Source organism: Pteronotus mesoamericanus, unplaced genomic scaffold, assembly GCF_021234165.1.
Source record: "Pteronotus mesoamericanus isolate MK-2021 breed Mesoamerican mustached bat unplaced genomic scaffold, CSHL_Meso_final scaffold_165, whole genome shotgun sequence".
Classification (NCBI taxonomy): domain Eukaryota; kingdom Metazoa; phylum Chordata; class Mammalia; order Chiroptera; family Mormoopidae; genus Pteronotus; species Pteronotus mesoamericanus.
Genome location: NW_026555307.1, coordinates 8335253 through 8360554, shown reverse-complemented (window position 1 = coordinate 8360554; position 25302 = coordinate 8335253). Strand labels below are relative to the sequence as shown.

General features: G+C 35.3%; 1 protein-coding gene across 1 annotated transcript; it reads left to right on the top strand.

Moving 5' to 3' along the window:
- The first annotated feature begins 6261 nt into the window (after positions 1–6261).
- ZNF260 (zinc finger protein 260) lies at positions 6262–19271 on the top strand. The gene is made up of 4 exons (XM_054589085.1): positions 6262–6581; positions 15070–15194; positions 16054–16162; positions 17278–19271. The coding sequence occupies exon 4, from the start codon at positions 17710–17712 to the stop codon at positions 18940–18942; it is 1233 nt and encodes a 410-aa protein (XP_054445060.1). The 5' UTR covers positions 6262–6581; positions 15070–15194; positions 16054–16162; positions 17278–17709; the 3' UTR covers positions 18943–19271.
- Positions 19272–25302: the final 6031 nt, after the last annotated feature.

Sequence of the window (25302 nt, the reverse complement as noted above, 5' to 3'; positions counted from 1 at the left end):
TGAAAATTCTAAAGAGATGAATCAGCAGTGAGGAAGTAGAAACAACCATCAAAAACCTCCCAAAAAATATAAGTCCAGGACCAGATGTCTTCACTAGTAAATTCTACAAAACATTAAAAGAAGATTTGATACCTATCCTTTACAAACTCCCTCAAAAAATTGAAGAGGCGATACATCCTAATACATTTTATGAGACCAACATAACCATGATACTAAAATCTGTCAAGGAGAAAACACACACACACACACAGAGAGAGAGAGAGAGAGAGAGAGAGAGAGAGAGAGAGAGAACTACACACCAGTATCTTTTATGAATACCAACACATCCTAAACAAAATACTAGCAAATCAAATACTACAATACATTGAAAAAGTAATACATCATGATCATCAAATGGGGTTCATTCCAGGGGCACAGGTATGATTCAACATATGCAATTCAATCAATGTAATACACTACATTAACAACAGAAAGGATAAAAAACAGACGATCTTAATAGATGCAGAAAAGCATTGGATAAACACAACATCCATTTATGATTAAAACACTCAATACAATGGGTATAGAAGGAAAGTACCTAAATGTGATGAAGGCTGTATAACAAACCTCAGCAAATATCATACTTAATGGTGAAAACTGGAAAGCTTTTCCTGTAAGATCAGGAACAAGAAAATGTCCACTCTCTTGGCTCTTATTCAACGTAGTATTGGAAATCCAAGTCAGAGAGCAATCAAGCAAGAGATAAAAATAAAAGGCATCAAAGATAGAAATGAAGAAGTAAAAGTTTCTTTATACGGAAAACTCTAAAGACTCCACCAAAAAACTATTAGAAACAATAAACAAATCAAGTTGCAGGACACAGAATCAAAGTACAAAAATCCCCTGCATTCCTATACTCTAACATGAAATGGAATGAACAATTCCTTTTGCAATTGCAACAAAAAGAATAAAATACACAGGAATAAACAATAAAGAATGTGAAGAACATATATACTGAAAACTATAAAGCATTATTGAAAAAGATTGAAAAAGACACAATGAAATGAAAAGATATTCTGTATTCATGGATCGGAAAAATCAACAGTTAAAATGGACATATTTCTCAAAGCAATATACAGATTTAATGCACTCCCCATCAAAACCTCAATGAATTTTTCAAAGAAATAGAACAAAAAAATCACCAGATTTGTATGGAACCACAAAAGACCCCAAATAGCCAAAGAAAAAAAGAACAAAGAACAGAGGTATCACACTCTCTGACTTCAAATTATACTACAAAGTGACAATAAGAAAAACAGCATAGTATTTACAAAAAAGAGAGAGAGACACTGACAAATGGAACAGAATTAAGAGGCCAGGAATAAACCCGCATGTCTATGGGTAAATAATTATTGACAGCAGTGCCAAAATATGCAATGGAGAAAAAATAAAAAAGCCTGTTCAGCCCTGACTGGCATGGCTTAGTGGGTTGGACATCATCCTACAAAATGAAAGGTCACCTGTTTGATTCCTAGGCAGGGCACATGCTTGTGTAGCAGGCCAGGTCCCTGGTTAGGGGCATTTGAGAGGAAACAAATCTATGTTGCTCTCCATCGATGTTTTCTCCCTCTTTTTCCATCCCTGCCCCTCTCGGTAAAAATAAATAAATACAATCTATTTTTTTAAGCCTGTTGAATAAATGTTGCTGAGAAAATTGGAAAGCCACATGGAAAAGAATGAAACTAGATTGTCATTGGTCACCATATGCAGAAAGTAACTCAAAATGGTTCAAAGAACTAACTATAAGACCTGAAACAATAAATTACATAGAAGAAAACATAGGTACTATGGTCTCAGAGAAGATTTTATGAATTTGACCCCAAAGTCAAGGGAAGTAAAGGCAAAAATAAATGAATGGAACTATATCAAACTAAAAAGTTTTGGTACAGCAAAAGAAACTGCCAACAACATAAAAAGGCAACCAACCTAATGGGAGGAGATATTTGCAAACATCTGCTCCAACAAGGGGTTAATGTCCAAAATATATAAGAATTCATACAACTCAACACCAAACAAATAATCCAATTTAAAAATGGAAAGAGGACCGGAACAAAGGGCTTGGTGAAAAGGGTGAAGGGATTAAGCAAAGGAGAGAAGAAACTCGTAGACACAGACAAGAGTATGTTGCTTAGCAGAGGGAAAGGAGGATGGGGGGAGGTAGAAGATGGTAAAGGGGAAATAATGTTAACAGGAGAGTTGACCTAAGGTGGTGAACACACAATACAATATACTGATGATGTCTTAATAGAATTATACACCTGAAATGTATATAATTTTATTAACCAATGTCATCCCAATAAATTCAATAAAAATATATAAATAAAATACAATGATTCCATACTAAGAGACCAAAAGATGAGAAAGATGATTGACTTGCAAGGAGGTAAGACTCTATATTAATACAATACTTAGGAAAGGCAGCAAATTCTTTCATTTACTTTGATCACACAAAGTTATCTTTAGAAAGAGTAAGGCAATTATGCTGGACACACACAAAAAATTTGAATTTACGATTATCATGCCGTTTTGCAGCATTATAATAGCAAGAAGTAGGGAACATTATCTTCTAATAAGAGAATGAGAAAACAAATTACAACCTGTTAATGTACTATATAATGTAACTATTTAAAAGATACTTATCACAGGTTTAAAATAACTAGATACTTAAAATCATGTGAAATAAAAAAGCAGAAAGCAAAGTTATATATACAATTTGATCAAATTATGTAGGAAGAAATGCATGTGTTAAAAGTTTGAAGAAGTAACACTAAAATGTTACCAGGTCTTGTCTAGGTAATATAATAAATAAATATATAATACAATACTTTTCTATATTTTTAAATGTTTTATAATAAGTACATACCTAATGGGAAATTTTAAGTTTTATTATTTATTTAAAAAATATTATTAGTTTAGATGTGCATCTATACGGTGAAAACTAAAACAATATAAAAATACATCTGCTTGTGCACAAAGATTAGGAAAGACACAAAAATACAAATAGGTGCTGCATTCAGAGCTGAGGACCAAAGTAATTTTTAGTTCTGTCACAGTCCCCAAAACATTGTTTTGTGATCTCTCCACCCTACACACACCCATAAAGAGATCATTTTTGGGTGACCTGAGGATGGCTGGCTGCTCCCTCTGCTCTGCAGAGATGGGTCCTAAGGCAAGAATCAATTCATGGCCCTGGAAATCATGAACAGAAATGATGGTTGGTCCAGGCAACTGGGACTTTCATTTCTCATCACTGTTCAAAAATTTAAAAGCATAGTCTTTTTGACTATCAGGACCTATTATTCACTGACAGGAACCTCAAGAAGCCAACAACAGTGAAAAGTCCCAACACATAAACATTCCTGTGCATAAGAACACACATTCTCAAGTAATAGGGTCAAATGCATTTGGCCACAGCAAGGACATGGCCATCTTAGAAAGTGGTGGCTTTCTACCTTTGGACCCAGGTGAACAGTAGTAGCTAGTTCCAATTTCTAGATAATAAAGGGGGACAAAGTTTTGCCAACCTAAAGCTGCCTTTGATTTTTAGCTAGTTATTAAGAAACAAAAGATTCAAAAAGAACCTGTGGCTCTTTCTCCTTTCCTGCCTAAGAGATTCAGATGGAAAAAACCCGCTTCAGGAAGTGAACCTTAACATAATCACCTTCGTATTAGAGAGGAAGCTAAAAGCAAGCACAAGCATATTTACTAGATTCCCACTGTGTCCCACTGTTCCCGAGTCACCTAGTAAGAATTTGCCTGCTTGTGTGTTATGCTCTTCCTCAGCTACCTGCAAATTGCTTATTCTCACTCCTGATATCTAAGACCCCGTTTCCTGGCCCCATTTTTTCTCCTCTTTCCAAAATCTTACATATACCTAGTGTTGCCTCATTCTTTGAAATTTTCATGCTTATGGAAATTCCCCATGCACATGTATTAAAATTTTGATTTTCTCCTGTTTTAAATAAAAAATGGGCAGAGGACCTAAACAGACACTTCTCTCAAGAAAACATACAAATGCCCAACATATATTTGAATGTGTTCAGCTTCACTAGCTCTTAGTGAAATGCAAAGCAAAACTACAATGAGGTACCACCTTACACCTGTTAAAATGGCTATTATCAACCAGACAAGTAATAACAAGTGTTGGAAAGGTTGTGAAATAAAAAGGAACCCTCCTTCACTGCTGGTGGGAATGTAAACTGGTACAGCCACTAGGGAAAACAGTATGGAGGTTCCTCAAATTAAGCATAGAGTTACCTACCACATGACCCAGCAATCTCTCTTCTGGGTATCTGCCTGAAAATTTTAAAAACATTTATTCACAAAAATACATGCATGCCTGTGTTTGTTTCAGCATTATTTACAGTGGCCAAGACATGGAAACAACCAAAGTGTACTTCCATAGATGACTGGATAAAGATGTGGTACATCAGGGGTTGGAGCAAATGTAGATTTACAGTTGTGACATTGCTTTATTAACTCTGTTTCACGCACTCATATCTGTAAACCTACTTTTGCTCCCCCCGCCCCCGTACAATGGAATACTACTGAAATACATTTGCAACAACATGGACAGAGCTTGAGAATATCATGGTAAGCAAAATAAGAGAAAGAACCCTACGATTTCACTCATAAGTGGGATAGAAAACTGAAAACAAATGAACAAACAAGAAAAACAAAAACTCATAGACAAACAACAGTATTGTGGTTATCTGAGGAGAGGTGGGTGAGGGGGTAGTAAAGGGTAAGGACGTCAAATATGGTGACAGAAGATGATTTGACTTTGCATGGTGGGCACACAATGCAATATAAAGATCATAGAAATGTTCACTTGAAACCTAAATATATACTCTTATTAACCAATAAGACCCCAATAAATTTAATTTTTGAAAAGTGAGAGAATGAATAATGGGCTAGTGACATGTGACAAAACAACTAACAGTATCTAATATAAAAAGCATTCTTAAAGATCCTTCAATTATGTAAGAAGTTAAAATATCACTTAAATGAAAATATAAAACTATATGTATATATGTACACAGAAGTGTATGTACATGTTTTTATTTGTGTACACATGTAAAACCAAAATACTCAGCACATAAGATAAACTGAATGACTTGCCATATTAATAAAAAGATTAGGAATTGCAAGGAAGATATTTCCAAAAACAAACAGTACGTTCCAGGTCACTTGATGGGTCTTTATTAAGCATATATCAAGAAAGAAAGAAAATCATGTCCGGAAAAATATATTTTGGAAACAGAGAAAATACCAAGGCACTTTAAACATGCCTTTTAGATATCACAATTATTATTTCCTCCTCATCTGAAGAGCTCACTGGGAGGATAGAAATGAGGAGCCAGAAAACAGACCTGTTTGGGGGCTCGGATGCCCCTCTTTCCCTTCCCCCACCAGAGGAGCCCTGGCTTCCAACTCAAACTCAGTAACATAGTCTTTACTGTCCAAGGGCAGAGCCGTCCTGTGCACCCACATATGACTATATGACACACTCTCAGCAATAGAAATGTACAGTCTCCCCATATCCACACATACACTGCTGAGTCATACGCGCATCATTTGACACCAAGTAACACCCGCAGTCACAAACATTCTCCCTCCCCTGCCCACACAGTGCTGCTGAGTTACAATCCCCACAGGGTCTCAAAGAACAGCCACAGAGCTCTCTATAACTGCACGTAAAGAGGTATACACGGTCACATATTCACAATCACACACCCACCACAAAGATAAAGTCACAGGTAACCCAAATCCCCACAGTGTTCACACCGTCAAATATTAACAATCATACTATGGGGAATCACAGCCACACCAAGCCAAAGCTCCTCACCTCCGCACACAAAGTATCACATACAGTCAAAACCACAAACACATTATTGGGACACAGTCACAATTTTACAATCATCCCTTCTCAGCTCGTTCCGCCCGAACAGACTTTAGTCGCCCTCCTTGCCTCTAAACGTTTAACCTTCTGTCTCCCCCGAATCGCGTCAGCGACCAAGCGGAACCACTCAGGTACCACTACCCGGGTCCAGTTCAGGCCTTGCACAAACATCCACCTCCTGGTGGTGGCGGGGAGCGGCAGGCGTGGCGCCATCTGGGAACTGTAGTTCCGCAAAGCCCTCGCGATACACTAGATGGCGTTGGGCTTGAACCTGGCCAAAGAAAGCAGAGAACCGCACCCACAAGTCTTCTGGTGCTTCCGGTGTTGCCTCGATTTTGGCTCTTACGTGGTTAGCCCTGGGTGCTTGCGTTGAGCTTATAAAAAGCCAAGGCACATCACTGCCCTCTCCCAGAGGCAGAGTTAACACAGAAAGTTAACTGAGTTCCGAGACTGGAGCCACTGAAACTTCTGGAAAATGTAGTCCACAGTCAGAAAAGTGGAAGATCGGCCAACAACGACTAATTCATCTTGTACTGAGCCCGGGCTTGGCGGAGCCCAGGAGACCGCTGGGAGTGCTAACCAGCCCAAGCAAAGCGCAGGCGCAGACTTCCAGGCTAGCCATCGAAGTCTTTGTTTGCTGGTGAGTTTGATTTAGGCTCTGCCAAACGCAAATCTGGCCGTGGGACCTGCGTTTCTAGGCTCAGTAAATTGCTCGGAGGCTGTAGGGGATGATTCGTGGTGTCTGCGACGGGGTTGGAGAGGCTGAGGGGGAGGAATCGTCTCCTGTGAAGTGTAAGGTTCAAAGCTTATGTGGAGGGGCAGGGGTACAAGAGGAAACTGGGGCGGACTCGCGGGTGGGTGACTGGGTGTAAGGAGGTGTGAGAGGGTTGCAGAGTTACAACCTGTGTGAGACACTGTTGTTCCACGTTTGTTAGGGCGAATGGCATGTGAGTTTTGTGGGGTAGTAACCTCTAAACCTCACCTTTTCCATTTCTAAAATAGTGATCGTAAGAATACATCTTTCTGAAGCATCAGTTTCTGAAAGATAAAAGAAAGCTAAGCAATTAAGTGATTTTAGGCTCAATTTTTTAGGCTTAAAATTTAGTAATTTTTAAAACGATTTTACATAAAAGCTAGCTAGTTGTAGAAACGAAATCAGCAATTTTTTTTAAAGGAAAGATTCTCGAAAAACTTTATTGAGTGTCTAGACTCCTCCGTAGGTATTGACTTAATTCTTTGAAAGAACTTTGCTGAGGCTGGCTTGAAAAGCCCTGGACTAAGGAATAGATTTAAGAGGTAATTTCCACTTGTGCAGACAACACAGAATTACAAGTCCTTTTTGTGCAGAGAGATCAGGTAAACGATTAAAAACTATCCAGTTTGTAAATCAGTATGGCATTCTGACTCCTAATTTGACCGGGTTTTACTCAGACCATATGGCCTTTGTAAACGTAGTGAAACAAATATTCTTCTATCTAAAAAGATACTTTATTCCAGTGTTTTATCATGCAACATATTTTTCAAAATGAAAAAATAAAGGACCACACTACAAAAATTCATATACAAAAATAATAGCTTTGATATATACAAAAAAATAATCAGTTGTAGAAAAGATGGTACTTTGTTTACAAAAGCAACAAATCAGATAAAACACCTAGGAATAAAGAAGAAATGTTTTAAAGCCTATATTAAGATTGTTTTTAAATGTTAATGAAGGGCTCAAAAGAAGACCTGAGCAAATGGAAATATATATCATATTTTAGATAGATTTTAAAACTGCAAAGTATTTTGTTATGTGAAGAAAGCAAGGTACACAATGTTTGGTGTAATATACTGCTTTTTTAAGTAAATGGAGATAAGAATGTATATTTGTAGTTGCATGAAGAAACCTTTGAGGTTTACACCTAAAATAAAGACTGTTGTTGGGGAGGGAGATGCAGCAGCTGGGGCAGGGGTAAGAATCACATTTTTTTGCTTGCCTTTCTTTGTGTATTTCCATTTTTAACTGGGGTAGAGGAATTAGATTTCTGTGTTAGCTTCTTCATTGCTTTTTAGGTGTTTATCGTTGCCTCATCCTTGAATGTTTCCTTGACTTTCATACTACTCTCATTTTTATAATTCCAGTCAAAATCAAGGAGCAAACCCTCCCCCACAGCTCCCTTAGTGACTTATATTTCTCTTTGTCCTTTAACTATTAGTATTACTGAGCTTTCACCTAGAAGAACTCTATGAGCAATAGCATTCCATTATGGCTTCAGTTAACAAATGAATAACATGTTCATTCCTGTCTGAGACTTGTCCTAAGCTGCTCATCCACACATCCAGGTGCCTGAAGGACAGTCCCCCGGGAGGTTGCCCAGGAACTTGAAACTATGTCCAAAATGTCATAACTCCTTCCTTCTACAGTTTGCCTCCATCCATTACACCTTCTGCATTACCTGTTACATCAACTCATAACACTATCTAATCAGATGCTAATCTTACATCCAAGTAATGGAATAGCTTCTGGGTAAATTTGTCCCTTTTATCTGTCACGCCCCATTAAAAATTGGAGACTCAGCTCTATTTATCACACGTAATAAATAATAAATATATATGTGTCCTAAGTCAATGAATGACCATATAATTGTAGGACACTTATAATATTTAATTTCTCCCAAGGATTTGTAAAAATTTTAAGAACTCTGAGCCATGAACAATACAAGAATAACTTCCTTTACATTTTATTCATATCACTCAAGGTTGGTGACTTCACGCTTATGACAAAAGTTGTTACGGGAGAAAATTATATTCAAAACTGAGACTGTTCAATAAGGAGGAAGACCACAAGTGACACCTGCTTGAAAGTACCTACATAGGTTGTGATTCTGGAGAACTCTGGAAACTCAGTTTTGTATTTTCTCTGTATAACCTAAATTATGAAAATAAGTTACCTTCTCTGTCCCATTCCTGAAATGAGTGTGCAGCCTTTAAATTGTATGATGGATTTGGCCTCAGATGCAAAGTACAAATATTTTTTTCCATGTACTCATATGTATGAGGGGGTGCCCCCTAAAAACGAATTTTCTTCTGGAGGGCGGGCCACTTGTAGTACAAGCTTCCCCTGCTAGGTGAGTGTCTATATCAGTGTACCAGCTGGTATTGTTGTAAGAGACTGTTTGGCTTCAATGAATTTTTTTTAAAGACTTGTTCAAGACATTTGCGCATTTCATGATGGGTGATTTACGAAAGCACCTACCCACACCAACCACGCTGAGTGTTCAGCAGTTTTTGCCCCAAAACTGCATGACCCCAATGCCCCACCTTCCATATTCACCCTATCTTGCCCCCAAGCAACTTTTTTTTTGTTTCTCCAGATCAGAAAAGTCCTTGAAGGGAAACATTTTGCCAATGTGGAGGAGGCGAAACAAACTGCAGAAGCACTAAAAGGCATCAAAATTAATGAGTTCAAAAACTGTTTAGAGCAGTGGAAAAAAGTCTTGATAGGTATATTGCATCAAATGGAGAGTACTTTGAAAGTGACTGAGGTTTAAACATGTTAGAACAAATACACAATTTTTTTAAAATACCTGGCTTTTTGGGTTCACTGTCATATGCATGTTGACAGTTTCTAAGGCAAAGGGTCATCGTCACTTTGATCTTTTTCATAGGCCAGCTTCCTTGTGCATCCCCAGGAGCTGTACTTTCCTTGTTCTTTAAAGTCCCTGATAGTCCTAAGGACTCAGCCTGAAATCTGGGGTGCTGCTTTGACCCTCAACAATGACTTCCAAGTCCTGTCTTGGTCACGTAACAGTTACGTGGTGAATAGTCATTTGCATGGTAGCTTTGGTCTTTGTGGTGGTTTGAGGATCCAGATTTTTTCCAAGTTGTCTCTTTATTATTTAGTTGTGGTTGGAACTGGAGCAACAATATATTTTACTTCCAATCAGGTAGAGGAGGAAGGAATCACTACTCTAGTGGTGATTCACTACTTTTTGTAAAGAGCCAGATAGTAAATTTTTTAGACTTTGTGGGCCATAGTATCTCTATTGCAGGTACTCAACTCAGGGATTATAGCACAAAAATAGTTTGCTTGATATTAGAGCATTTTGATTTATATTTTGAAAATATTTTTGAGCCACAAGGCAAATTCTCTTGGAAGGACCTTTCTGCCTTGTGTTCAGATGATGCTGCCTAGTTCAGTTTGACTTTCATATTATAGTATGAAAATTCGATTCTGATAAGTATGTTTGAAGGATGTTGATGTAAATCTTATAAAAATATGAGGGACTTTAATTATGAAGGAGGTGTAATTTTTGTGGCTTATTAGGAATTTAATACCTTAAGCCCCAATGTGTTGTATATTGTGCTTTTGCAAATTTAATAAGGAATCAATTGGAAAATTTTAAATAAATAGTATTACTGTAATTTGATAAAAGTTTAAAATCTACATGCCTTTTAGCCATCTGTGCTGTGGGCTTTGGGGTGATGAAACATCTTAACGATTGTCTATTTTTTTTTCTATGTTTATTTTTCTGTTTAGAGTTTCTGTCTTTTGTGGTTTCAGTTTTCATAGGTTGTATTTGCTTGGTTTTCAAATTTGTTGTCATAGGGTTAAGCAAGACAATTTCTACCTTATTTTCTTCCTTATTTTCAATCTATGACTATTTTCAAATAGTCAAAGTCTTTTTTTACTTCTATAATTTTGCTTTTATTCCCTTGTTTTTCCCTAAGAATCAACTCATGAATTTATTTCTATTTTTTTGTTTGTAATATATTAACTTATTTTATCTTTACTAATGTGTCTGTTTTATTGTTTACTTTTTTGTAATTCCTTAATTTGAATGCTTACTTTATTACTTATTTCTTTTAAAAATAATATAAACACTTATGCTAAAACTTCTATAAGCATTTTTTTCAAATGTGTTTTATGGGTTCTGATATACATTGTTTCCTGACCAATACTTCTGAATATTCTGCAATTTATTTTAATTTTCTCTTTGACCAAAGAGTTAGTTCAAGTCATCAAATTTTGAATTTTCAAATGAAAGATTTTGTTTTTCTAATTTAAGGGGTTTTTTTGGGGGGGGTTGTCATAGTATTTTTTTCTCTCCCTTTTCTAGTTTGTGGAATATTTGAGGTTTTATATGACTATTATTTGGACTGGATTTGGGAATTGTTCTTTTGAGCATTTAAAAAGATGGTCTACTATCTATTTTCAAGATACAGAATAAAATGATTAGGTGTATGTTATAAATTAGTATATATTTTATTTTCCTATTTTTTATATATTTACATAATTTATGGGGTAGTCTCTGCTATAAATGTGTTTCAATCTTGGATTTCTGTAGTTTATATATTCATGATTATCTTCTTTATTTTATTTTTATTCTTTATTTTCAGCACTTATGGTACAAATTGTTTTAGATGCATATCTGCATATATAAAGTTTAGATGGGTTTTACTAAATAAGTGTTAAAATTTAGCATGCATCAAAATAACCAGGAGGGCTTGTTAAATATAGATTGCTGGGCCCCACGCACACATTTTCTGATCTAGGTGTTCTGGGTAAGGGCCTGAGAATTTTTTGTAGGAGCCTATTATCATAATCCCATTGTTTTAATAGTTACGTTTATTTTACTTGCATATATTGACAGAAACAATATGGCTGGCATTGTTGTCTTATTTAATACTATACATTATTTTAAATTTTATCTCCTTTTTATCTTTTACTGTAAGATGTTAATCTTTGCTTTGAGTACATATGTCCATCCTTCTAAAAATTTGGAAAGTGTGTTTTTCCTTTCTCTTAATTGTCTTTGCATCCATAACTTTCTTAGTTTGTCCTTGATTTCTTTAGACAATATTTACTCTCCACTATGGGTGATGTATATTTTATGCATGGGTATATTTTCAGTCTCCCTCTTCTCACCACATACTTGGTGATTGTGGTTATTATTGCAGCTTGAAATAGGATCAGTTGCATCGTTTTTACCTCCCCCTTCATGTATATGAAATTCTTTGTATCTTTTCCTTTAATTGTGCAGTGATACATCTATCTACATTGTTTATTGTTTAATCTTGAGCTTCATTTTAATTAAAATATCTTTACTGTTCTCAGCTTTCCAATCTCTCCATGTCATATTGTAGTTTACAAGAAACTTGGATTCAAAGTATATACTCTCTTTTATTTGTATTTTTCACTTTGGCGTCTAAGACATACATTAAAGCCATCAGCAGAAAGGCCAGTATTTTACCTTCTTGCCTGCAGCAGGTCTTCAACACAATCAAGGTAATTATTAAACAATTTATAATGTTGTAGACCTTCAGTGTGGATTTATTTTTTCAGCTTTACTGAGGTAAACTTATATAAAATAAAAGTCACCCTCTTTAAGTATGTGATAAATTTTGGTAATTGTATACAGTTGGCTCTTCATATCTGGTTTCCACATCCAAGGATTCAGCCAACCTTGAATCAAAAATATTTAGTAAAAAAAATGTTGTTCCTGATGTGTACCATGTACAGGTGTGCCTTGTTTTATTGTGCTTTGATTTTATGTACTGGGAAATAACTTGTGTGACTCGCTTTATTGTGATATTTACTTTATTGCAGTTGTCTGGAACTAAACCAGCAATGTGTTCGAGGTATGTCTATAATTAGGCTTACAGTGGTTGCATCTGCACTGAACATGTACAGACTTTTTTTCTTGTCACTATTCCCTAAACAATTCAGTATAGAAACTGTTTGCATAGCATTCGCATTGTATTAGGTATTATAAGTAATCTAGAAATGATTTAAGTATATGGGAGGACGTGGGTAGGTTATATGCAAATAGTATGCTATTTTATACAAGGTACTTGAGCCTTGAGCATCCAAGAATTTTGGTATCCATGGTGGGAGAGGTGGCAGGGAGGGATACCAAGGGATAATCATATAGTCATTTAACCCACACCAAAATTCAAGATATAGAACAGTTCCTTAGGCAGTTGAGCCACACACCCTCCCTATCCCTGGTGAGATTAATCTGCTTTATGTCACTATAGCTTTGCCTTTTCTAGAGTTTAATATAAATATAGTCATACAATGCATAATATTTTGCATTTAATTTCTTTGACTTAGTTTTACATTTTGATTTTAATTCATGTTGCATATATCAATATTTATTTTTTCTAAAGCGTATTTCTTTTTTTTTTTTTCTTTTGACGATTGTATTTATTTCAGACAGGGGAAGATAGGGAGAAAGAGAGGGAGAGAAACATCAACTTGTGATTACCTCTTGCTCACCCCTTACTGAGGACCTGACCTGGCCCACAACCCAGGCATGTGCCCAGACTGGGTATCGAACTAGTGACCCTTTGGTTCGCAGGCCAGCACTCAGTCCACTGAGCCACACCAGCCAGAGCTAATATTTCTTTTTATGTATTACATAGTATGGACATACTTTGTCTATTCACCAGTTAACAGACATTTGAATATTTTTTTTTATTTTTGACTATTATGAATAATGCTGCTATGAATATTCACATACTAGTCTTTGTGAACATCTGTATTAATTTTTCTTGAATAAAGGCCTAGGAATGGGATTGCTGAGTAGAATTGTAAATGTACTGGTGTATTTATCTTTATAAAATATTCTGTTTTCCAAATTGTACCATTTTTCATTCCCACCAACAATGTATGAGTTACAGTGGCTTTATGCTATTATACTTGGATTGGCAGTCCTTTTAACTTTAGCCATTTTAAAGGGTGTGTGTAGTACTTACCACACTGGGGTTTTCATATGCTTTTTCCTGATTACTAGTAAAGATAAACTTTATTTAATATGCTTATTGGCCATTCATATATATTATTTTGTAAATATGTATTTTAGTCCTTTGCCTATTTAAAAATTAGATTTATTTTTTAATTGAGTTTCAAGTGTCCTATATATTTTGGGTACGAACCCTTAAGAGTTTTTCCCAGTCTGTGGCTTTCCTTTTTGTTTTTAAAAGGACATTAGTTTTTAATTTTGATGAAGTCTACTTTACCATTTTTATTTTAATAGCGTTAATACATATTGAGGTTTTTTCCTAATTATGGAAACTATAGAATTGATTAAGTGACAGCAGAGTTGGTTCTTGAATGGTTTATCAGAAAATGAGCATAAAATTTTGAGAGGTATAGATCAGGATAAAGTTGAAATTTTCCAGTTAGAGGATAGAAGACAATTATAAAAGAAAGGATTTAGAGAGAGGCCAAGAAAAAGATTCTTTATAAGAGAAGAGCTTTGGTGCCAGTGTATCAGGCATATTCAAAGAAGAAAAATAAGTGAAAACTGAAATTGATGTCAGTGACAGCTTCTGTATCCAAAAATGATAGTATCAATAAGCAAAAACACTGCAGCATGACTGGAAAGCTAAGATGGCTGTTTTCTGGCCTATTTTCTTTTTCTGTATTAACTATGTGTGTATTTTGCTTTTTAGCCCAAGTGAAACTCAATTGCAGCTAGATAAAAAGAGCACTGTCTATAGATCAAGGTAAAAGGCCTAAGTTGGCCCTGGCCATGGAGCTCAGTTGGTTGGACTGTTGTCCCCATGTCCAGAGGCTACAGGTTCCATACAAGAATCAACTAATGAATGCATAAATGGATGGAGCAATGAGTTAATATTTTTCTCTTTCTTGCTCTTTCTTTTTCACACTCTGTCTCTCTCTGCTTCCCACTGTCTATAAAATTAAAAAGTAAAAATTTTTTTAAAAGGCTGATGTCTTCAAGGTCATCTCTGTAGTTATAATGAATAGGGGCTTCTAAATTTTTAAAGGTCAAATAGGATTATAGCATAGCTATTCTTGCTTCATCCTTCCTCACCTACATGTTCCTACACTAACCCAGAGGTAACCACTTACACTTACTTAATTGTGGTTACTGGTTATTCTTACTTTTATATGACTTTTACCTATTTTTATTTAATGAATTTTAAACATTATCAACATGCTGATATGAAAGATGTGGTTCATAAAATTTCCTGTATTTACTTTTCATATTTTTTCTGGAATTCCTTTAGCAGATGTTGAATTCTTGAATTCTTCCACAAATACACTAATTTTCCAATCATTACTTTTTTTTTTAATACTCACCAGGATTTTTATTGATTTTTTTTTTTTTTTCGAGAGAGAGAGCGAGAGAGAGAGAAACATCCATCGGTTGCCTCCTGTAGGTGCCCCAGCCTGGACTGAACCTACAACCTAGGTGTGTGCCCACAACCTTTTGTGCTCCAACCAAGCCACCTGGCCAAGGTGATCATTACTCCCTTTTTATTTCTCCCCTCCTTCCTTATATTCTTCCTTATTTTATCTGGGAGATGTCCTGGAATTTTTTTTTTTTTTATTCTATTGAATTTTTAAGGTCAATAGCATATTATTTCCTAAAGAACTTCTTTATAGAACTGTTAATATTTCATTGGTATATAATCTCTTAGTTTTCTGTGATACTAATTATAGTGTTGGATCATTTGAATGTGTGTGTTCTGTTTCTTGCCTTGTTTTTTTCTTTTTTGTTTTCATCTACCTTTCATGTTAGGGCTTTCATCAGTTTTTGTGATCTTCAGCTCTACATTACTATGAACACTAGGACCAGAAAGATTATTGGAATCTTTGTTTGCATGGGTAGCACTTGTGAAAAGGTGGGCTTCACTGTACAACATTTAAGTAAGATATCTAGGTGTTTCCTTTATATGACTCCAAATGTCAGTATCTGTAGGTGTTCTCAAGATCTCATTTTTTCTGAAAAGAACCTTTCTGTTACATGATACCTGGCAACCATCAGCACTTACGAAGTTCAGCACTAGAAAGAGGTTGGGACCCCCTTCTATATAAAAACTTTTACTCATCCCTTTCTTTTCAGTATGATACTCTTACGTACTTTGCCTGTCATTACTAAATTTGGAGACTTCATTATATTTTTTCTGGATAAAAAATTCCTATTTCCTTCCAGCTAGGAATTGGGTGCATCAGCTGCTCTTTTTATAACCATTTTATTTAACCCTCACCCAGTTTCTCTAGTTATAGAGCCTTTCTGTTGACAGCTGTATTACAATTATCTTACTTTTAATTAATTATTTATTTATTATTTTTTAATCCTCACCTGAGGGTATAGGATATATTTACTGATTTTGAGAGAGAGAGAGGAACATCATTGTGAGAGAGGAACATCAATCAGTTGTCTTCCATACACACCACCACTGGGGATTGAACCTGCAATCTAGGTATGTGCTCTGACTGGGCATCGAACCTACAGGGTTGCTTTTTGTTGTTTTTTTTTTCGGTGCATGGGACATGCTCCAACCAACTGAACCACCCCACCAGGACTAAATTACCTTACCTTTAAGTGTCATCCTCATCTGCTGGCATTTTATTTAAGCCACTCAGTTCTGCAGTTAATTAACAGTCCTTTGTCTTCCTTTCAAAATTTCTTAATACTTTTCATCCACTGATTACTCCTCAACCTTTTAGTTTTTATGAGTATGTGTTTCACCCCCTTACTATCATTTTAATGGAGTACAAGGAACATGTAGAAATACATACAGTCATGTGCCACTTACCAATGGAGATACAGTCTGAGAAATGCTTCAGGTGATTTTATCATTGTACAGATACCATAAAGTGTACGTATATAAACCTAGATATATAGCCTTTTACACACCTAAGTTACATTATATAACCTATAGCAGGGGTCCCCAACCTCCAAGCTACAGACCAGTACCAGTCTAGGCCTGTTAGGAACCGGTCCACACAGCAGGAGAACTTGCATGTAATGTGCTTGAATCACCCCAAAACCATTCCCCCCACTCAGGTCTGTGGGAAAATTGTCTTCCACAAAACCAGTCACATGCAAAAAAGGCTGGGGACCACTGACCTATACAACTACAGTCATATATGCAGTTCATCGTTGACTGCAGGGTATGGCTGTATCTTATTTAACTACATATCCTCTTTAATAATTCTTCTATTTCATTTTTCTTAAATCCCTTCATTCTAGGCTTTCCTAATTTTGTGTTTGTCCTTTCATCCTATCATCTGCCACATAAAGATGTTTTATTTTATTAATTTATGAACTGTGCAAGATTACAATATAAGCAGTTTAACCTACATGCACCCATGAATGACATTTGTATTTGAACTTTCTTTTTGATACTGGTAGGGTAGGTTTGAAATAGTTTATTTATAATAGTGTATTTTTTAATTAATAATAATGGAACAATTCACTAATGTTACCAATTTTTATGATAGCTGCTTTATTGGATGTTCACTTACATGCCAGGCACTAAATATTTTACAGTTATTAACTCTTCAATGATGATCTTTTTATACTCCCTTTTAGAAGATACCTGAGAAATTTATAAAGATACATCATGAAAGACGTCTTGTAAAGTCTCATCCTTCTCCATGAAAGCTAAAGAAAAACTCAGAAAACCTAGGAAACAAAAGTATTTCATCTGATCACAGACATTGATTTTTACGACTACTGTGTATTTGGGACTCAATTTTAAAGAGCTTGTAACATAATATGTACTTAAATATGAGAGAAGCTAAGAAAAAATTAAGAATGAATGAGAATGCTATATTTCATTGTTTTGTAATCTCCTAATCTCAGGATAATGAATGTGAAGAGATTTCCATTGTACATTCAACTTCATGAGATACTTGAGAATTGATATTGGAGGAAAAACCACGTAAATTTAGTGAATATGGAAAAGCTTTCATCTGTGACACGTCAAGAGATACTAAAGGTCTTATTGGAGAAAATATCTGCATGATAATGTTGGAGAGCCTTCAGACCGAATCAGATATCCTTCAGCCTGATCAAATTCATACAAGAGAGAAAACTTATGAGTGTAATGAATGTGGAAAATCCTTTAGTCTGAAGCAAAACCTCATAGAGCATAAGAAAATGAATACAGGAGAGAAATCACATGAATGTAATGAATGTGGTAAAGTATTCTCTCGAGTCTCATCTCTTAGTCTACATTTGAGAAGTCACACAGGAAAGAAACCATATAAATGTAGTAAATGTGAAAAGGCCTTTAGCCAAAAGGGAAACTTCCTTTCTCATCAGAAATACCATACTGAAGAGAAACCTTATGAATGTGGGAGAGCTTCTATTGAGATGCTAAGTCTTACAAAGCACCAGAGAAGTCATACTAGAAAATTGTATGCATGTAAGGAATGTGGGAAAGCCTTCAATGGCAAATCATATCTCACTGAACATCAGAAAATTCATATGGCTGAGAAACCATTTGAATGTAATCAATGTGGAAGAGCCTTCAGCCAGAAGCAATACCTCATTAAACATCAGAATATTCATAGTGGAAAGAAACCCTTTAAATGTAATGAGTGTGGAAAAGCCTTTAGCCAGAAGGAAAACCTTATTATCCATCAAAGAATACATACTGGAGAGAAACCTTATGAATGTAAAGGGTGTGGGAAAGCTTTTATTCAAAAGTCAAGCCTCATTAGACATCAGAGAAGTCATACAGGAGAGAAACCCTATGTATGTAAGGAATGTGGGAAAGCCTTCAGTGGCAAATCAAATCTCACAGAGCATGAGAAAATTCATATTGGAGAGAAACCCTATAAATGTAATGAATGTGGAACAATCTTTAGGCAGAAGCAGTATCTCATTAAACATCACAATATTCATACCGGAGAGAAACCCTATGAATGTAATAAATGTGGAAAAGCCTTTTCTCGAATTACATCACTTATTGTACATGTGAGAATTCATACAGGTGATAAACCTTATGAGTGTAAAATATGTGGGAAAGCCTTCTGTCAAAGCTCATCTCTTACTGTGCATATGAGAAGCCATACAGGTGAGAAGCCCTATGGTTGTAATGAATGTGGGAAGGCCTTCTCTCAATTTTCAACTCTTGCTCTTCATATGAGAATCCATACTGGAGAAAAGCCTTATCAGTGTAGTGAATGTGGGAAAGCCTTCAGCCAGAAGTCACATTATATTAGACACCAGAGAATTCATACTCATTAAAGCTCTATGAATGCCTTGAATTTAGGAAAACCTTCAACAGAATTCATACTTTATTGCACATTAAAAAGTCAATCTTACTATAAAGTGACATGAATGTGAAGAATCCTTCAGCAATTCAAACTTAAAATACTGAGATATTAGGTAAAAAGTATGGTGTTATGAAAACTTATACCTCCAGAGCCCCCACAACAAGCATAATTTTAATGCTGTATTTCTTAGGAACATTCTCATTGAAGTAAGGATCCAGTCATGGGCACCAATCAACATGGTTCTGGAAGGCGTGCCTGATGCATTAAGACAAAAATACAAGAGGTATAAAGATTTATAATTGAGAGAAAACTGTCATTCATGTTATGTTTTGCTATATGCATAATCAATTATTTGCTTTTGATTCATTCATTAAAAAACATATTGTATCCTGAAATATGTGAATGCCTTTATGAGGAATTGGTAATTGATAGATGTATCACAAGTTGATAGGGAAATCATGCATGAGTCAGAAATGGTCTCAGGGTAATTGACTCTACATATGGAAAAATATTTGCTGTCATCATATACCTTAAAGTATTTATTATAAAGTCCAATAATATTGAATACTATAATGCAAAACAGTAATATAAGAATTTTATAGAATGTTTTTAAAAGCTAGGAGTAGGAAAGAAATTCTAAAATGATTCCAGAATACTCCCTTTGAGTATATTTACATATACCCAAGAAACTGATACATGTACCCAGGGAGTCATACACCTTTATGTTCATTGCAGCATGAATTGTATTAGCAAAATATTGGAAATGTCTGTCTGTTGTGAAATGGTTGAAAAAAATATAGTCACACAGTAGAATATTCTCCAGTAGTAAAATACAAGTTAATGTATATCTTTTAACAAGAAAATAATCTGAAAAGTCATGAATGAAGAAAAGTGAAAGTGATAAATATATTATGATGATACCTGTGTGAATTTGAATTAAATCACCACTAACTAACACGTATTAAGCACTGGTTATAGATTAACATTTTTATGTAAAACTATGAAGAATGGATTGGAAGGATGCACACTCAGTCCCCAAAAGTGGTTGCTTCTAGAAAGGAGAGGAAGGGAAGTGGGATCCACTACAGTAGCTAAAGAATATTTCAGTTTTTTATCTAAATATCTCTTATTAAAAAGAAATAGTCTTCAGGTAACCATAACAAGACGCTAGTTAATTCTAGGCTGTGTCAGTACATGTGCTTAAATTATTTCTGTGCTATTTCCTTTAAACTTCTGAAAATTAAAAAAGATAGAGATAGGTGTAGGGAAGCTGTACATGAAGTACATATTTAAATGGATTCACATTCCCAGTCAGATGCTAATATTTTATTTTAAATATTTCTAAAATTATGAAAAAAATGTGATAGTAACTTAACAGATACCAATTATTAAACTTACTCTCACATGTCACATTATTGTGTGTAGTTTCTGTTCAGCAGTTAAGCATGATTTTGCAATAGACTGGTTGAATCACATACGTTTAAGGATTACATTTAATAATACATGCACAGACCTGGGAGAAAGAATACATTTTCACTGAAACATCATAAATTTTAATACCCCATATAACCAGTATTGGTGATGGAAATTAGACTTTAAAATGAGGAAACCGTGTTACTCAAATTTTTTAACATGCCACTGAATAAAACATCCACTCTGGCATTTCAGCCTCAATTTTAACCTCAGACTATTTTTTTTCTCTCTATTCTGCCAGACATAATCAATGCCACCCTTACTCCATTTGTCTTCTTGGGGGAAAAGGTGCTGAAAAGAGACATGGACTTAAGCAGGTATTTTACTTGGAGCAAATCTTTTTTTAGGATTTTTGAAATGGATAGTTGATCTCTTTTCACAACTTGACATGTAGAAAGCTGTTAGTGCTGTTTAAATAGTTATAAAAATGACTGTACAACATTTAAACCTTAGATTGATTTTCACATGTATCTATTTCTTTTAAATTCAAAATAATAAAATACTAATCCACCTATAGCACTGCAGTTCTTGTTATTAGCATTTTTGAAGGTTAGTCTTGTGGTAAGATGATAAATACCAGTGGTTGATTTTCTGAGGTGTAATGTACCCAAACAACATACATGTATATCAATATGAATTTAAATTCTATTCCATTCTTCAGTAAACATTCTCTCATAATCCTTAAGTGCTCTGCCTTTGTGCCTGTGTACCTTCGAAGTCACCAGAAGAACTAGGAACTCAAGTCAGGCCAAACTAGGAAGACTACTTTTTGTTGCCTATAAGTGGCCAGTGCCAAGACCCAGCAACGAGAATAATTATAATGGTCAGATAAAGTAAAACGAGCAATTGTTGCACAGTATCTGTGATGTTATCTACTGTAAATTTATTCAACCATCTCCCTACTGACTCACCTTGTTGCTAATTATTGCCACCACAAACTACAGTACAGTAAACACCCTTGTAACTGGCCCTTATATTTTAGGTATTTTGATTGCTGATGAGTAGATTATAGGCAAGAGATTGCTAGACAAGGCAAAGGATATATGTCATTTTAAAATGTTAATAGATACTGTGAGTCTTAAAAAGACAAGAGGATGTCATATATGCAATGGAATACTACTCAGTCATAAGAAAAGATGAAATACTGCCATTTGTGACAACATGGATGGATGTTGAGAATATCTGCAAAGCGAAATAAGTCAGAAAAGTCAAGAGCCATATGATTTCACTTATATATAGGATATAAAACTGAAAATAACAAGACAGACACCTATATGGTGGTTACGAGAGAGGAGGATGAAGGAGTGGGTAGTTATGGGTAAAGGGAATCAAAAGTATGACTGCAGATTTGACTTTGGGTGGTGGGCACACAATGCAATATATATATAGATCATGTATCAAAGAACTGTACATTTGAAACAATTTTTTAACCAATTCACCCCAATAAATTTCAAAATAAAGACATCTAGCCATGCAATTGATGGTATTAAACTACTCAAATTCGTGCTTGTCTGATGAGCATAAACCTCACCTGCTCCTAGATTTGCTTCTTTATAAATTTTGACGTTAACCCATTTTCCTATATTTTGTTATCTTTTTGTCAATTTTGAAGACCTTCATATATTAAATATTAGGAATGTCTAATTTTGTTATGACTTTTCCATTAAAATACTTGAAAATTTTTATGTAACCACGTATGTATTTTTTAAGCTTATGAATTAGGAATATATTTTTAATCTCTAGATGATATATATTATTTCTTAGGTTGCCATGCAAACTCTTTATTGGTTTTTTCCATATGTAAATATTTAATCCATGTAGAATTTAATTTTTAATGTCATATAAAATGAGGTTGTTATTTTCTTCCAGGTAGGTTTCTGTTGTATAAGCACAATTCATTAAAATAATTTATATGTTCAACAGCCAGTCATACAGTTCTTGACACCAGCAGCAATCACAGATTCAAACTGGCAATCATAATAGGTGTCAAGCCTGAATTAGTTTTATTGGCAGGTTTGTCCTGACACAAAAACACCTTCACAGTATGTTATGTGACTGCTCAAGCAAGCACAGCCTCTGGGACCTCAGCACTGGGAAACATTAATATTCAGGACATTTTATGATAATCCACTGGTACACACGCATGGTGTGCCATCATCACATGGCACACATTGAGTTGTAAGACTGATAACAACTTAGGCACAGGGAATCCACTACCTTAGTTTCCCCAAGATTTACAATGCCTTTAGTCACAAAGACTGTCAATGTACACGTGCCAGTTCATAGCTCTCCCCGTCCAGATAAAGGCTACAAATGAGAGATTTACAATGTAATTTTCTTCAAAGAAGCTGTGGTAGAAAGGTAAGTGTAAGGTCACCTTTCCAAAATTGGGTCAGTGGGAAAAATTGTGGATTTTTTTTTTAATGATTTTAGAGGTGGGAAGGTGAGTGGAGGGGAAACATCAATTTGTTTTTCCACCCATCTATGCACTCATTGGTTGACTCCTGCATGTGCACTGACCCAAGATAGAACCCACAAATGGGGCTTATAAGGATGACACTCTAACCAAGTGAGTTACCTGGTCAGGGGCCAGAGCAAAAGACCTGTTCTTAACACTTTACTGATAGCATCCTTTCCATATTCAACTGAATCTTTGCTATGTAAATCAATTTACCCACATGACCTTTTCCTCATTCAACTGAAAACTACCTTGTACTTTCATTTATATCAAGACATTTCTTTTTTTCACCGATCCGTTTTTTCAGTTCCTATACTAATACCACATCAGTTTAACATTAGCCTTATTGTAGTATTTTAATATTGCGTAGTAAGTCCCCTTGCTGTCTTTCACAATTTTAATTCCTACTTCCACATAAATGAAGGTATTTTTCTCAAATTACAAAAACCATTGGGTATTCTAATTGGTATTGAATTTATACATTTATTTTGGGAGAAGTGACATGATATTGTCATTCTGCCCCCAAATGTAGTATGCCTTTGCATTTATTCAAATTATAATACATGTCCTTCTGCATAAAGATTCTGAACAAATTTGAAGCCCATCTCTGATTAATACCATTATATTAAAGTTTTAATATTTGAGTGAATAAGAGAAATCCCTATTATGGGCTGAATGTTTCCATCTCTGAGTGTGAATGTTGAAGCCCTAATTCCCAGTGCGGTGGTATCTGGAGGTATGGCCTTAGGAAGGTAATTGGTTTACATTAGATTATGAAGGTAGGACACTCATCATGAGGACAGTATCCTTACAAGAGAGGGAGAGAAATACATCTCTCCAGGTGTATGTATCAAGGAAAGGTCATGTAGACCTTAACCAGGAACCAAATCTGCCAGCACTTTGATCTTGGGACTTTGCAGCTCCCAGAACATTAAGAAAAAAATGTGTGGCCCAGGCTGGTGTGTCTCAGTGGACTGACGGCCAGCCTGCAAACCAAAGGGTCACTGGTTCAATTCCCAGTCAGGGCACATGCCTGGGTTGCAGGCCAGGTCCCCAGTAGGGGGGCGCGCGAGAGGCAACCACACATTGATGTTTCTTTCTGCTTCTTTCTCCCTCCTCTATCTAAAATAAATACAATCTTTCAGGGGAAAAAAAAAAGTCTGTTCAAGCCACCTAGTTTATGGTATTTTGTTCTAGCAGAACAAACTAAGACAAAGACACTTTTCATTACGAGAGCGTAATCCCAACTTCATTAACAAGCTCCACAGTTTTGGAAAATTTATAAAACCTCCTAAGCATCAATTTCTGTTTTAAAGTAAGAATTGTTGAAACAGGAAATAATTATGTGACAAATATAATTACTTGAGTAACATCACCAAAATGTTGAGCTAAATAGCTCCAATCTATTGTTTCCCCACAAACTTGGGGGGGAAAAAAACCCACCAAGTTTTCTGAAATTTGCAGTACCCCTGGAAAACAGTCGAATGTTTATAGGAATAAATGCCCAGTCAAGAAAAAGCCATCATCAAATGTTAATAGTTTTGTGTCATTTTACTCTTGTCCCCATTCTCTAGCATGGCAGTGATCTTGGTCTTGAGCAGGTCTGCTTCAAACTGGAGGGAGCAAAGCAGACCATGCTTACAAATTATTGTTGTATATCTTTTCTAACCTTTCCTGAGAATATATGAAAGGCTGATATAAGGCACTCATTTGTTTTGCACGAATCAGAATGCAGGTGGGAAAGTGAGCAGGCACTGCTCATAAAGGCTGCAAGGTGAATTGGTGGAGACACAATAAAAATCTATGGCCTGGAGGGAAATGTGGGTAATTTTAGTTTGTAATTCCACTTTTTATTTCCTAAAAATTTATAAGACATGCATAAAGTAATTATCTTTGTTACTGGACACACTATGAAGATGCAATATTTTGATATTAGTAACAGAGAATATAGTAAAACTTTTAATGTGATTGTAGGTAAATTGGTATTTGGATTGTTAGAACCTAGGATGTTTTATGTAATACCCATGGTAACTATAAAGATATGTCCATAGGACACACACAATAAAATTGGAACCAAATCAAAATATATTACAAATGTAACTCAATGATGAGGGCAGTAATTGGGAAAATGAGAGGGGAATGCAGAATAGACATACAAAAAAACAGTAAATTAACAGTTCTTCCTTTCCAGTAATTAAATGTATATTGATTCATTTTTCAATCAAAAAATATATATAGTATATAGTAGGCTATATCACCTAGGTTTGTGTGATTACAGACATACTTGACATACTGTGGGTTCATTTCCAGACCACCACAATGAAGGAAATATCGCAATAAAGTGAGTCACATGATTTTTTTGGTTTTCCAGTGCATATAAAAGTTATATTTGCACTATAA

Coding starts and splice junctions, on each gene's coding strand:
- ZNF260 (XM_054589085.1), top strand. CDS start 17,710: ATGATAATGTTGGAGAGCCTTCAGACCGAATCAGATATCCTTCAGCCT.